Source organism: Phycodurus eques, chromosome 7 (genome assembly GCF_024500275.1).
Source record: "Phycodurus eques isolate BA_2022a chromosome 7, UOR_Pequ_1.1, whole genome shotgun sequence".
In the NCBI taxonomy this organism is placed as follows: Eukaryota; Metazoa; Chordata; class Actinopteri; order Syngnathiformes; family Syngnathidae; genus Phycodurus; species Phycodurus eques.
In genome coordinates, this window is record NC_084531.1 from 20,707,867 (window position 1) to 20,723,965 (window position 16,099).

At 41.6% G+C, this 16,099-nt stretch overlaps 1 protein-coding gene across 4 annotated transcripts in view; it reads left to right on the top strand.

Moving 5' to 3' along the window:
* The first annotated feature begins 4,396 nt into the window (after nt 1-4,396).
* Nucleotides 4,397-16,099, top strand: part of kcnab1a (potassium voltage-gated channel subfamily A regulatory beta subunit 1a) — an 83,846-nt gene continuing 72,143 nt past the window's right edge. For 3 of the 4 annotated variants that reach the window (XM_061682290.1, XM_061682294.1, XM_061682293.1), the window contains exon 1: nt 15,217-15,657. In XM_061682290.1, coding sequence (XP_061538274.1) covers nt 15,383-15,657 — 275 coding nt within the window. In that variant the 5' untranslated portion in view covers nt 15,217-15,382. Of the gene's footprint in view, nt 4,711-15,216; nt 15,658-16,099 lie in introns of those variants that run through there. The other variant, XM_061682292.1, reaches the window with a different exon arrangement.

Genomic DNA, 16,099 nt, shown 5'->3' on the forward strand with positions numbered 1-16,099 from the left:
ATAAAAAGTTATACAAATATATCCTCACCTCTTTGCGGCACTCAACGACACTGTAAACACAATGAAGAGCTCGTTGTGAGAGTGGTTACACAGAACACAGTGCAGTGACGTGTTGTACCACTTCATTTACAGTATAACGCCTTCTCTATGGCTCAACCGTGTAAGCAATCTTTTGAGCCCTGGATTAGTTAGTGTGTGAGTATGTGTGGTTGTGTTAGATACCGGGAAATCTCATAGTAAGTGGAGCTATGTGTGCTCTGCAGAACAACTCTTCCATATTTACCAATGTTGCATCATGTCAGGCTGCAGCAGGAACAATGGGCTTCTTTCAACAAGGGTGTAAGTATTTTCTTCACTTTGTTCCTAAGAAAGGTCTGAAGTAAATGTTAACACTGAACTTAAAAAGGAGAAACTGGACTCCATGACAGACTCGAAAATGGAGGCAAAGAACAGGGAATAGAGACATATGAACATAATATGGTGCAGTTTAGGAACAACACACTGGGAAGGAGGCTGCAGCTCGGAAACTGTGACGCAAGACGGAGGGTGAAGTAACTTGAAGACCTGGTACTGGACACAAGGAGTGAGGTTGCAGATCAAGGACAGGACACAGGACGAAGGCTGCATTTCAGAAACAGGGAACAGGTACAGAGAATGCAACTCCGGAACGGGAAACAGCAAAAACGTCACCAACTGTGAGGAAGGCGTGCAAATCACTAATCAACTATGCTGCCATTCAAATCACCAAAAAAACAGCAATATAATAGATTGTGGCAGGTTAGTGCTTCCTCAGAAGCTGCATTAAGTATATCCTCTGCTGGGCCTTTTTGAGGATGGAAATGATGTTGGTCTCCTTCTTCAGGCCCTGAGAGACTAGTTCCCAGGAACTCGAAGGTCTCCACGGTTGACACAGGGCAGTTGGACAGCGCGAGGGGGAGCTGTGGCAAAGGATGCTTCGTGAATCTCTGTATTCTCGATCTTGTTCAGCTCCAGGTTGTGTCGGCCGCACCAGATCTCCATACGCTCCACTTCCTGTCGATACGCAGACTCGTCACCGTCTTTTAAACTTTGCAGTGCCGTCTGCAAACTTCAGGAGTTCGACAGCCGGGTGCGTTGAAGTGCAGTCGTTCGTGTAGAGAGAGAAGAGAAGCAGAGAGAGGACGCATCCTTGGGGCGCCCCGGTGCTGATGGTGCGTGTGGATGAGGTAGTGTCCCCCAGCCTCACGTGCTGTGTCCTGCTCGTCAGGACGCTGTAAATCCACTGGCAGATGGCAGGCGAGACGCTGAGCTGGAGAAGCTTGGAGGAGAGGAGTTCGGAAATGACGGCTGCGAACAGGATCATCGAACAGAATCTACCTAAAGCACAAAACCCACTTTTGAAATATGGCTCCACCGCCTTTATGCCTTTTGCCCACAGTGCGGTGCAATCTGTTAGATTGAGTGAACATGTAATTTAACGCCTGCTATTTGGGATCTTAGTTAATCACGCCCCAAGTTGGATATACTTCATGAAACTAGCCTTATTGTCCTGCCCCAGTTGTTGTATTCTATTGTGTTCTAGTAGCACAACTTCTTGTATCGCATTAAAGCTCAGCGCTTTCATAAGAATATAGCAAATGTATCCCCAAAGACTTTCTTCACTATTATATAATAGCACATGGCTTTTAAATGAACACCTTCTTGTAAGAGGGTGTGTGTAAAAGAGGAGTAACCCTCTCGGCTACAAGTAACAGGGGAGCTGCACAGCTGCTGAATTTCAGCATCAATGCATTGTTGGTGTGTGTGTCTAACTTTTTTAACTTTTGAGTTCAACACTTGTCTTTATCCTTTATCACTTTTTTCACCCCCTCACCTCTTCTGATCTACCGCCATCCACCACGACCTTTAACCTGTGCTTTTGGTGGATTAAGAAATATTGCTGAACATTTCAACTGACCGCGTTTATTGCAAGCATACATATACATCAACAGCCACGGTGTCACTACCATTTTTACATTAAAATTATGCTTCGATTGATAATGTTATAGAGATATTCATTTAACAGTATGTTTATGATTGTGGTTGTGGGCTTCAGTGGTGTAGAAATGTACTGCATCATAACGAGAGCTGTTCCTAATACAGTACACTACATTAGTTACCTCAGTTGTAGTACACTACACTGGTTACCTCAACCAGTTACACGAGAGTCAAAAAGAATATTTGGAATAGCTGTCACAGTATGATGCAGGCTAAAGAACAACCACAGTAATTAACAGGGTTAAATGAATACCTCTCTGACCGTGTCAATCAAAACGGAACTTTATTATTTTGTGAAGGCATAAGTATTTTATATCACTCTACTTCTGGAGCAAATTTGATTGTGCAGTCTAATTAAGTGTCCAATTAGTGTGGTCGTATGATCAGCAATGTTTTTCGAGCATCAAACATCAGAACAATTCATTTCTCCTGAAAGATAACAGATGGCCACCTGCACAGTTGACAAATCTTCAGCTTTTCAAAGTTATCACTGACCCTGATACTTGCCCGTTAACATCCCATTATATCCACTGAATCATCAGGGTCTCATTACCTGGCTGAATAATTCAGGCCTGACACTGCAGCGTTTGAACTTTTTACTTGACCTGTGCGGACACCACTTCACATACACAGCAGGATGGCATGAGGACCTACAGACATTCTGACTTGAACTCAAAGAAATGAACGTCAAAGATCATCATGTTTTTTTCCCCTTCACATCATCAATGACAGCCCCTTCCCCCCCTAAAATTACCAGGACCTTTTTTTTCTTCAGACGGTGCCTCAATTTGGATGAGGTATGCTGTCGTTCATAAACTTAGAAAACATTGAAGCACAACACTCATTTCAGAGACATGTTGCTTCCCTTCAAGTGGACTTTGCTCCTGCTTTAAATGCCCTCCCTCCCTCCGTAGCACAACCCACCATTTTCAGTTCATTGTCTTGATAACATCTAAGCCATTGTAGTGATACACACTTAATACCGATGCATTAATACAACCACTGTTATTGTTTTTCTTTATTCTTACTGTATACTTATATTGTATTTTTATGCTATTGATTTTTTATCACTATTATTAAAATGTAATGTTTTCTTTGTTTTCGTTTTGATTTCTTCACCTTGTTGATGGTGTTTTTATACAAGCCATTACATGTCCAATGTATCATTGTGTACTGCTGTATCTGCAATGTTTATGTTAAAAACTGAAAATCTAGAATTAAATCATGTTTAAAAAAACAAAGCAGCATTAAGTACACTAAATAACTTCAGTGACTCAGTCAACCTGTGTTGCTATCAAATCCCTCTTTCCACATTCAGTGATGATAGCATACTCTCGTTTTCTCTAGCGCTTGTCCACATTAGGGTGGCGGTTGAGATGGAGCCTATCCCAGTTGACTTTGGGCAAGAGGTGCTACCCTGCCAATCACAGATAGACAAACAGCCGTTCACACCCCCATTCACACCTATGGACAGTTTATATTCTTCAATGAACCTACTTGCATGATTTTGGAATGTGGGAGGAAAACCCAGGCAAGTATGGGGAGACCATGCGACCTCTGCACAGGAAGGCCGAAATCCAGATTTGAACAACGGACCTCAGATCTGTGAGGCTGACATGCTTACTGCTTTTTCCATTGTGATGCCTCTTCTTTATTCACACGGTGACTCCTGTTTTCGCTTGCATACTAAAATCCAGGTTAGCGCTATTACAAACTGGTAATTTCCACAGAGCGATAGTTTGAAAGTTCTAAATAATGGATGTTGATGTTCCAAGATGTCGTTGCGTGATATCAGATTATATATCTTGGCAAAGTAATACATGGATGTTCTTCTCACACCAGCCTAGACTCTTATGACATGAGGAATGGTGTTTAAAGACGCCGAAGAAGTCTCCAAGGTGTGTAAATATAGAGTTGTCGTTGGAAAAAAACAATCAAGCGTGCCAGCGTACATGTAGTGTATGAAAACATCCATACAAAAGTGCAATAATCATTTATGGCCCTGCTTTGTTTATGTTGTGTCTTCTTTCATGTAGTTAAATTCAAACTTGTGGTTGTTAGAACACTTGACTGTCTGCTTGAGCGCTTACCCTGGCGCGTGTGTGCGTCTACTTGTTTATGTATGTGTGTATTGTCGACACCCTGGCATGTTTGTCTCCCTCCTTTTAGGCCAGCGCAGAGCGGTGACGAGACAAGGAAACCCAGATCCTGTTTCAAGGGTGGATGAGGCTATAAGAGGCCAGAGTGCACGCTGCGGTAACATACAAAGCGGAGAATAAGAAGGCGAATGTGCTAAAGAAATCCCAGGAAACAGGGAGTCCGGGGACGGCGGAGGATGGTGACGGAGTAGGCAAGGGTGGTCAAGTGTCAAATCAAATCAAATTCTGTCTTTGAGTGGCCCAAGTGGACGCCGCCTGGGATCATGTTAGCTGCCCGGAGCAGCGGAGGTGGGGTCGGGGGACACCAGCCTCCCCCAGTACACCGGGAACACTCGGTCAGCTCCGCCGGTGGGACGAAAGGTCACGGCCACGGTAACGCCACCAAAGTCAGGTGCAACGCGGGCTCCGGAAGACAGGGGGCGGTGCATCAAAACAGAGCGGCGCGGTACAGAGAGATGGAGAGCAACTGGTATCTGAAAATGTATGGAATGGGCAAAGAGGAAACGGTCACCCATAAGACGGGTATGCCCTACAGGTAAGTCCCTATGTTACACATTGTGGCTATGCTGGAGGCCTTGTGCACTTCTGCAATCATTTGGCTCTCACACATGGCCAGAACAAATGTTAGTTATTAGGTGAAACATTTGACATCCACTGTGTGACTGTCTTCAGTAAGGTCGACACATACCGATATTTAACATCTGAATTGATTTTTAAAATATGTACTTGAGATGACCAACATAGCACGCCTCCCCAAAACCAGCAGTCTGGCATAATACCAAGACTGGTATTCTAAATTTAGGTCCATGTCATCTTAAGGCAGAACGGCAAATGAGCATTCCTTCTTTTGTCTCCTCACGTCTTGACGATTCTCTCTTCACCTGTCACGACAAAACTTAATTAGTCTCCAACTAACTCAGAATGTTTTTTTTTTTTTTTTCTTCAGCCACATCACTCTTATTTTGTCATCCTTGGACTGGCTTTCTTTTCATTTTAGGATCCGGAACAAAATTTCACTTGCAAAGCCCCGATTGGTTCAGAGGCCACAGCTCAGTGGTCAGGCTCCTCCATACTTGTTGGATCGTGTGTCATTTAATTGTCCTATTTTGTCACTGTGATCTGCTGACCCCCTCTTACTTACTGTCCCTCCCACAAGATTAAAAACAAGTGATAAAGTCTTGCAGTTCATTGCTTCCAAATTTGGCATACACTTCCATTTAACCTAAAAGCTGCCTCTTCTGTGGACACTTTTAAAAAGCAATTAAAGACAAATCTGTTTAGGCGGGCATTCCAGTAAGACTTGATTATCTTACAACAACTTACTGACCCGTGAGAGGCAGCGTGCTGCCACAGGGCAACCGGAAAATGCAAAGAGATGAAAACGTAGCAGGAGAAATAGAAAAGGTAAAAGCTGGGTGAGCGATTATCTTCATCATTGTGGTTTAAAACTCTTCTGCTGGCCTCTTTCGCTGTGAGTTGTTCCTCTTACTGTGTCCGGCAACTGTGTGAGCTTCAGGTCGCTTACTAACTGATTATTATTCCATTTGACGCCACAGTCACGGAGTCTGTCGCTCCGCCAAACTCGGTGTTGACCACACACATCGGGATTTACAATCGTAAATATGGAACGGGTTTAACAATAACGATTTTCCAAGCGGATCAGGAAGGAAAAATTATTCCGAACAGACCAGGATAAATGCTCACAATAATCCTTTAGAGACATCCAATAATCAGTCCCTTACTGACTAATTTGAAAATGCTAACATTTGGCCCATTTGTCGCTATGTGTGTACCCTACTTTAGCTGATAAATTATCAAAGTATTTTTTAGCAAGGCTGTCAGCGATGAAAAGTGTTTCCTCTCCTGGCCCACCATTTCATTTGTCAGTGTTGTGTGTCGCCCAAGTCCGACCCGACTTAAGAGTTGTGTTACCTGATCTCGCTCTAATGTTAATAGGAGGCATCTGTCCTGCTGCATTTGACCGTGTTGATGCTTCTCAACACCATGGCGACAAAACATATGGAGGTGGCAAGAGCGTGGGATTGGCACACAGAGGGTGTGGGGTGACCACGCTTCTAAGACGGCGATCACATACCCCGACTTGGGAAATTTGGAATAGTAGTCATCGTCTCCTTTCTCACTCATAGTTACTGTGGGCATAATAACTTCTTCCCACACTCTATTTTTTGTTTCAAAACACTTAATCTCTCTGTGTCCCATTGCAATCGTCCAAGTTTAAAGCCCCACATTCATTTGTGTGCATGCAGTCCCTTCTCCAATCGTTTTCCCTCTGCTGTTTTTGGCTCTGTTCACGAACTCATTTGGAAAGACAAAGGGATCCAAATGAATAAGAACCCAGGAACAGGGTGCTGACACGATGTTGTAATATTAGCAGATCTATTTATTGCATAAAGAAATGATTTATGCATGCACAAGTAAGGGGAAGTTCCCCATCAGATGGCGCTGTTTCCATCCATCTATCCATGTTCTACATCGCTTATCCTGTGCAGGGTTTAAGGGATTGAATGGTGAGGTTATTTGAACATATATAAAAGAAAGGGCTGTCAATAATAAACAACATCTTTAGGCACAGCTTACATAAGTTGCATTACATTACATACATACATTACAGGAGTAGGAGGAAGCAATGCAAAGCACATTTATTTATATAGCGCATTTCATACACAAGGTAACTCAATGTGCTTTATATAATTAAAAGCATTTCAAAACAAAGAAAAAAACAGCTTATAAACATTTAAAACATCCATCCCTCCATTTTCTGAACCGCTTCTCCTCACTAGGGTCGCGGTCGCGGGCTGCTCTTCGGGCGGGAGGCGGGGTACACCCTGAACCCGTCGCCAGCCAATCGCAGGGCACATACAAACAAACAACCATTCGCACTCACAACCACACCTACGGGAAATTTAAAGTCTTCAATCAACCGAGCACGCATGTTTTTGGGATGTGGGAGGAAACCGGAGTGCCCGGAGAAAACCCACCCACGCACGGGTAGAAAATGCAAACTCCACACAGGCGGGGCTGGGATTTGAACCCTGGTCCTCTGAACTGTGAGGCAGATGTGCTAACCAGTCACTCACCGTGCCGGCTACATTTAAAGTAAAAGAAGAAGAAAAAAAACTAAAATAAAAATACAATTAAAACAGCATACTGTGCAAGAAATGTCATTTAAAAGTGGAAATGCTCTAAAAAGCAAAGAAGAGTTTTTAACCTGGACTTAAAAACATGCACACTTGGGGCTGACGTCACTTCTGTTGGTAACTTATTCCATTTGTGTGCAGCATAATATCGATATGCTGCTTCACCATGTTTGCTTTGGACTCTGTGCTCCACTATTGGACTATTAGTCCGTCGATCTCAGAGCCCTACTGGGTTTATATTCCATTAGCATTTCATTCATGTGTTCAGGACTTAAACTGTTTAGTGATTTATAGACCAGTAGAAGAACTTTAAAATCTATTCTAAAGCTGACTGGAAGCCAGTGTAAAGACTTAAGAAATGGAGTAATATGCTCTGATGTCTTTGTTCTGGTCAGAACCTGAGCTGCAGCATTCTGAATGAGCTTCAGCTGTTTAATGCTCTTTTTAGGGAGTCCAGTCAGAAGACCATTACAATGGTCAAGTCTACTTGAGATAAAAGCATGGATGAGCTTCTCCTGGTCTGCTTGATACATGCAAGCCTTCACTCTGCATATGTTTTTTAGATGATAGAAGGCAGTTTTAGTAATTGATTTGATATGACTGTTGAAAGTCAGGTCGGAATCTATCAGAACACCAAGGTTTCGGACTTGGTCTTTGGTTTTTAAAGAGAGTGACTCCAGGTATTTTCTAACAGCAATTCTCTTTTCTTGATTGCCAAAAACAATTATCTCAGTTTTGTTGTTGTTTAATTGAAGAAAGGTTTGGCTCATCCAGATATTTATCTGTTTTAGACAGTGACACAACACCTCAATTGAACTGTAGTCATCTGGAGACACTGCTAGATGTAACTGTGTGTCATCTGCATAGCTGTGATAGTCAAGGAAGTAAAAACCTTTCAAGTCCCACCCCTTAGTCTCTAAATATGGTTGATCTTAAAATGTCATATTAATATATTGGGCTGCTGAGAGTTAAATCCTATCGCATTGACTTTGGCTTATGTCATGAATTGATCCATGTTTTTGTTGACTTTGATTTGAATAGATTCAGTTTTTGTTTTAATGGGATTTTTTTCGCCATTTAAATGGCTTGTCTTGCTTGTTGGGTTTTCGTTTGCACCTGTTCTCATCAGCCATGTGCCTTGTGTCTACCAATCATCTCCTTCCAACCACTCGTGTCTTGTCCAGGTGCTCCTTGTTGTCTCTATTTCATCTATTTAGCTCTCAGTCTATGTTGATACATTGTCATCTGCCATCAGATGTTATGTTTTCTTAGTCTTGTCATGTTTATTAGTGGTGAGTGTTTTGTTTACATGTGTGTAGATTTTTGTTAACTTTGTTAGTGTTTGCTTTCTGGTCCTTGTTTGCCGTTTTTTTTTTTTTTTTAATAAAATACCTTTTTTGAAAATCCCACACTCCTGCATTCCCTCCCTGCTTAGTTGCACTTGGGACCGGCACCTTTTGCCTCCTCACCAAAACCACAAAAACCCAGTCTTGACCCAACCATTTTGTTGTGCTGTTTGCTATACAGTACCAAAAAAAGAAAATATTTTTCTTTGTGCTGTTCATAACCTTACAGTTGGATAACATATATATTTATATGTATATATATATTTTAACATTACTGTAGTCAGCGAAAGTATGGTAACAGCTGTTTTTCATATCAGCTTGACATCAATTCAGCAAAGATGTTAGCTCTAACTCTGAGAGACTGATTTGGTGTGTGCCCATCTCTGTATTCACTGCCAAGATACAAACAGGTGCTTCATATAATTTGGATTGCTGGAGGTTGCAAAGTGCGACGTGATCATTTTCATGCCATTAAACTAAGAAAATATATTCACGTCGATCCAAGTGGGGGTTTGCTGGAAGAGAACTGATCTTCATAATGCTGCAGCAAAATGTCCTTCAAGATGTGGTAAATAATTTCTTTTTTCTATTGCTGAGTTTTTATTCACTTATTATAACGCACTAACCCGCGACCCTAGTGAGGAGACGTGACTCAGAAAATGGATGGATTGATGGATATATATATATACACACACACACACACACACACACACACACACACACACACACACACACACACACACACTAAAGTGAACATTGACCTCCAGGTGATTCACTTTTCTCTTGATTGCAAGTTTTGTCCAAATTTTGGTCCCCATGGATTTCAGGATGTTATACCCACCAGAAAAAAACTAAACAAAAAAAAGTACACAAATGCACACGCACGAATGCATGCACACAAACGCTTTTAGCCCTTTAGCGGTTCTGTTTAAAAACTGGGGCAGAGTATACCCACAGATTTCTCAGGGATCTTGAAGTGAGCTAAAAATAGCTTTTGTTCTTTTTTTTTCCTTTCTATCAAAATTGTCAATTCGATTACACACAGGAACAAACCGTTCTTACACTTTAGTCAGCTATTTAATTTCTGAGTAAAATTATTTCAGATTGTTTTGTTTACATGGCTTTAATCTGATTTGATATTGCTTATAGTTATTAGCATTATCTAGTTGTCCCTCAAACTAATTGTGTTTTTACTTCTTTATCAAAAACCTTTCCATTAATTGAATTAGTTGTAAGTTGATAAAAAGTAGTAGAAATGGTAAAAAAAAAAAAAAAAAAGTGTTGCCTTAGGATGAATGAAATTTTAACTACACAAAGATCACTTTTGTTTCAATAGTTTTTTTGTGTAAATGTTAAAAATATGGTCCATAATGTGCTCTTCAACATTAAGTGGGTTTGAATCTTCAGTGATAATAACGATGGGCTTTAGTTGGAAATGTAGGCCACCACATTGGTGTTAAATAGGAGCAGGACAGTCCCTGAGGGTTGGAAACTGATCACTGGCTTAATTATTTCTGCTATAGAGCCGGATGCAATAAAAAGAGTGTTCTCATTTAAGTTAACTAAATACTAAGATGGTTTCACGCTCTGTACCTGAGATGACAAACAGAGTACACAGCATCCACCATACAGTAGCTTTTGTAACAGCTAAACATAATGTGAAGACAGCATTTTCCCTCTCCTATTTCTAATCGGCTCAGTTGTTAATTATCAAAAATATGTAATGTGGTAGTTATACTGTTGCACACTATTGTAGTAGGAGTGAGTGTGTGTGGAGGTGGTGAGGGCACATAATAAAAGATTAATTGGTCTCATGGAACATGAAGCTGATGTGAGAATCTGAGGATTCAAGCAGTGATTCTGCTGAATATATTTGGTTAATGTGTAGCTTTTAGCTTGATATATCATAGGAAAGTGTCACCAGACTGTAAGACATTGTTTTAGGGACATTAATTAAAGCATTTCAATGTCCATAATGATTTTTACTCGTCTTATTATGTGCATATCCAAAGTTGTACGTCATTAACGAGAACGTTCCCATTATGATTGAAGTTATCAGAATCGTTAAAAATGATGAAAAAGATTGCATTGTCAGGGATATGAATCACAATTTCATGTCATTTCTAGCCAAAATTACAACTACAATTTCACTTTAACTGGGGGTAAGATTGATTTTAGGCTTAACTGTACACAGAGTTTATGTTTCCTATATGTAAAACATGACCTGGAAATTGGATGACAAATTAATTCTATAACTACACAGATAACTGAATTCACAGGGCAAAATCATTTCATCCAAAATATTTAAACAAAGTAAAAAAGTCCATTCCACCTGCGAATTAAAACATTCATCCATCACTTCTATATACCGCTTCTCCTCATTATGGTTGCGGGTGAGCTGGAGCGTAGCCCAGCTAACTGCGGGCGAGAGACAAGGCATATCCTGTATTGGTCGCCAGCCAATCAGAGGGGAGCATTAAAATTGTATAATAATTTTTTGCCAAGGTTTGATGCTGGATCACCTATCAGTGCAAGAACCGGGAGAGTCAGCCGAAACACAGTCATGCAAAGTTCATCACTCACAATAAGAAGAATATCTTCCAAGAACACTAAATACAGTGGTGCCTTAAGATATGAGTGACGCGATTTTTTTATCGTATCTCAAGTTTTTTTTAGATACGAGCCATCGATTGGCCGATCGCTTTGACTCCCAAGCCTAAAGTTGAGATACCGGCGCTGTATGGTGGCGGGTGACTCGAGTCACTTCACAGCAAGAAGCAGTTTGGCTGACGTAATTAGTAAATGTTCTTCAAAAAAAAAAAAAAAAGGTTTCAAACTGTTTATTGCCACTGTCAGCTGGAGGTTACTGTCTAACTAAACATAAAACAAAGAGAACTGCACATCGTGTATTCGAAACAACCACATAGCCTGCATCTAACATTCAGTGGGAAACACACGGGAGAACAATTAGGATCTACCGTATGTGGCTTTGTTGCTACCCTTTTAAGCAACGGATATCTGAACAAAAACGGTGCAGCAGGTTACACATGCAGACAATGTACTCAAAGGCATGTCATCTTTATCCTCTGCAAAGAACGACTAATATTAGAATTGCACTGATGTGAGACGTTGAGACATCTCAAAGAATAGTATTGTATATCCGTCTGTCTTTCCTATACTGCCCCCAGGTGGCGCACACCAGAATGAGCCGCACAATGTGCATTGGAGGGGAAAGTGTGACAAAAACGGTTTAATTCATTTAATTACATCATTACTTTTTTTTTTAAAATGAAATTTAATATTTTAAAGTGCTATTTTTCCCATTAAAAACACATTACAAGAAATTTGTTGTGGTTTTTTTTCGGAGGCTGTAGCCGATTAATGACATTTCCATTCATGTCAATGGGGAACGAACCTATTAGATTCTAGGCGCCTTTTAATTCACTATTTGTTTATTAATCATGAAATACATATCAGTTAAATACATTTCACAATGACAGAAAAGGGAACAAGCTATTTGTTTGTCCGCAGAGCCCCATTTTCTTGGTCAGTCGGGGCTCTGTCCCATTTGTTCCGAATACCAAATCACCACTGGTGTAACTAGTGTCTATTATTACAACTGTAAACACAGTCACGTTGTACAAGCTCAGCTGACATTGCTGCTGCCAGGCAGGATCAGTTTTTCCACTCTTCCTACTGGACAATGGACAGAGCTGCCCCTTTGTCAGTCTCTTGAAACCACTGAGAGGTTGATATTGTGCACAAAGTGCCATCTTTGCTTGTGTGTGAGGAAAAAAGATCAAGTTATGATTCTATATTATCACAAAAGTGAGTACACCACTCCCATATTTGTAAATATTTTATTAATCCTTTTCAATCTGAAGTATTCAGTTTACAGTTTGTATAACATTGTAACTATATTGCCCCCTTAAATGAACTGAACATACTGCCATTAAGGTTGAAACCCTCGTCAACAAAGGTGAGTAGCCTACACCCCTAAGCAAACATATCTAAATTGGCCATTTCCCCTCCCCAGTGTCATGTAACTTGTTAATGTTACAAGTTCTCTTATATAACTGGGGAGCAGGTGTGTTAAATTTGGTGTTATCACTCCAACACTCTCATACTGATCACTGGAAGTTCATAATGGCACCTCAAGGCAAAGGTCACTCTGAGGATCTAAAATAAAAGAACTGTTGTGCCACGTAAAGATGGCTACGGCGATGCGATGTTTGCCAACATCCTGAAACTGAGCGGCAGCAGGGTCGACGAGACCATAGCGCATTTTAACAAGACAGGTTCCACTCAGAACAGGAACAAACACGGTGAATGCCTGTGCCCAGTATCATCGCCAGAGGTTGTCCTTGGAAAATAGATGTATGATTGCTGCCAGAAACCAGGTGAGGAGTATAAAGACAAGTGTGTCTTGCCTCCAGTCAAACACTGCCAGCACTGGGAAGTGACAATTCCTTGATGGAACTATGAATGCCAGCATGTACTGTGACATACTGAAGCAGAGCATGATCTCCTCCCTTCAGAAACTGCGCCACAGAGCACTATTCCAACATGATAACGACCCCAAACACACCTCCAAGACAACCACTGCCCGGCTAAAGAAGCTATAATGGACTGGCCAACCATATTCTCCAGACCTAAACCCTGTTGAGCTTGGAGGAGTGGAAGAGGATTCCTGTCGCAACCTGTGAAGTTCTAGTGCACTCCATGCCCAAGAGTGTCAAGGCAGTGCTGTAAATTAAGGGTGGCCACACAAAATATTGAGACATTTTCACTTAGGGGTGTACTAATTTTTGTTGCCAGAGGTTTAGACATTAATGACTGTGCGTTGAGTTATTTTGAGAGGGCAGTAAATTTACACTGCTATACAAATCGTGTACTGACAACTTTACATTGAAGCAAAGGGAGAATTCTTCTGTGTTGTCCCATGATATATATATATTTTTTAAAAATCAAGAACTGACAGGAAGCAAGCAAACCCAAAGGTAGAAACAATAGCTCGTCAAGGCAGTTTATGCCTAATAACTGCATTAAACAACATTATATCATGATGATAAGAATCTGCGTAAAATTTGAAATTATTTGAACAGTTTAACATAGTCCTTTGCAAATAGAGTATGAAGTCTGATTTTGAAATATAGATTAATTTAAATTTAGGATTCCGCCTTTGATGTGTTGGTGTGTTTTGAAAGATTGAAATGCATGTTTGAAATCAAAATCTCATATCGCTGGTATTGGGCCGAAACCTCCTATGTCTAAATTTGGTCACATTCAGATTTTTTCACAAATCAATGCTATTGGTCAGTCTCCGCACATGGCGTAGTTATTTTTTCAAATTATTGTCTGATATAAAGTATAGAAATGGCTTTCGTTCTTTGACGATGCAATGTTAATGGCCCAACAAACATGCCGTTCTTTTGGTTTCCCGAAAAGTGATGGTTTTGAAGACCCGAGGTTTCCGCCCGATGCCAGCGATATTCAAGGATGACACTTGTCTCAAGTCCCGTAATTCTCTGGGGGAACCAGACATGATGTCATTGTCTATTCCCAATGGGAGGTCAGAGGTGTGAGACTATGCTGTGTATAGATGTGAGTGTGAGTGTGTGAGAGAGAGACAGTGAGAGAGAGAACAGACAGCATAGCAGAGGCTTCCCTCATAATATTTTGTGGTTCACTTCATTACAAAAACATTGCCTCCAGACAGCATGCAAATGTGCGGAACTTGTTGTTGGCTGCGAGTGTGTGTAGAAGTGTGTATTCATAGAGCACTTTGTTTAGAAAGAGATGGAAAAAGAGGAGAAAGGGAGGTATTTGTTAAAAGAAAAGGAAGAAAACAGAGGCGTAGATAAGAGCAATAATGTGGGTTGAGGGTACACAAGTGAAAATAACAACAACACCTTCAAGGGGCTGAATTCCAGGTGGGGAAAAGCTTAAAAGTGGTGGAAGAAATGCTGGAGGAGAGTGAAGGGAGGCGATCGGGCATAAGTGACGGTGAGGAAATACTGGGACACAAAAGGGGGATGATGGAAGAAGCGAGGGTGGGAGAGAGGATAAGAGGAAGTGGGGGAGAGAAGGGGTAAAAGGATGGAGAGAGATAGAAACAAACAAAACAGAGAGAGGGCGAGAGTGAGAAAGAGAGAGAGTGGGAGGGTGGGAAAAAAAATGTCCCAGATTCCCAGACCGTTTAATAGGGAGCAAAACCAAAGTGTGCTTCTCATGCAGACTGGCCGTGCAGGAGGCAAAGTGACAGTATGTGTGTGTAAGTGTGTGTGTGTGTGTGTGTGTGTGTTGGGCGTGAAAGACAACGCAGAGAGATAGAGTGCATGTACGTGTTGCTCTCTTCATCTGCATGTGCACACACAACATATGTGACAGCGCTCTTGCAGGAGCACATGTGACTATTAGCAAGATTCATGATGGACTTTTTCCACATAAACTGGAATTTTCCGCAGTTCTTCCTTTGATTTATTTTTTGGGGGAAATGATTATTATTATTTTTTTTTTCCCCAAACAAGAGGATACATCTATGTGGGAATTCATCCAGAGACAAATCACTCACTTTGCTTTGAGCTTTACTCACATGCCCACCGCTGTGTGGGCGGCGGGCCCACCTGGATTATCCTGAGCGTGAGTGTTAGTGGGACGCGCTCACACAAAACTTGGCTGAAAGACTGGATCAAGTCAGAAGATGTATCTGTACAAAGCAACATGCCCGGATATCCCCAACCCCAAGCAGAGGGCGTCCAGAAGGCAGAGCGTGGTCCAGCCTCAAGGCCTGGGTCAGGGGAGGCTTGTGGGTCAGACGTGTGCGGGATCGGGCTCCCGAGCCTGCGTGCCTCTGATGCTGTGGAGCGCCAAAAAAACGCAAAGTGCGAGAGAGCTCAAACAACTGGAAGAGTTTCTTAACTTCCACACACTGTCGCTGCACGACTCCATCAAGAGCCAGACAGGCATGGTGTACAGGTAACCCTCCGTGTGTGTGTGTAGTCTCCTATAATGTACAGTTGCTATTTCAAAAACTCCTTGTACATCCCAGTTTCAACAGATGGTTGTTGTGTCCTCCTGCTGTTGCTGCGCATGAATACAATGTATTCACTCCTTATTTGTTTGTGTTGATGCTTCCCTCTCAGTGGTTGCACTTGCTATTATTCAGTTGTCTATTGACAAGGGACTCTGTAATGCGGGGGGGAAAAGTTTTAGAAGAAAACATTAACAGTCGGCACGGTGGATGATGGAGTGGTATGCATGTCCACCTCACAGTTCTGAGGTTTGGGGTTCCAATCCGGTCTCTGGCCTTCCTGTCAACTGGTTGCTTTTTCCGACCGTGCTTTTGTGGACTTTCTCCAGGTACTCCGGCTTCCTTTCACATTTCAAAAACATGCACGTGAGCTTCATTGAAGATTGT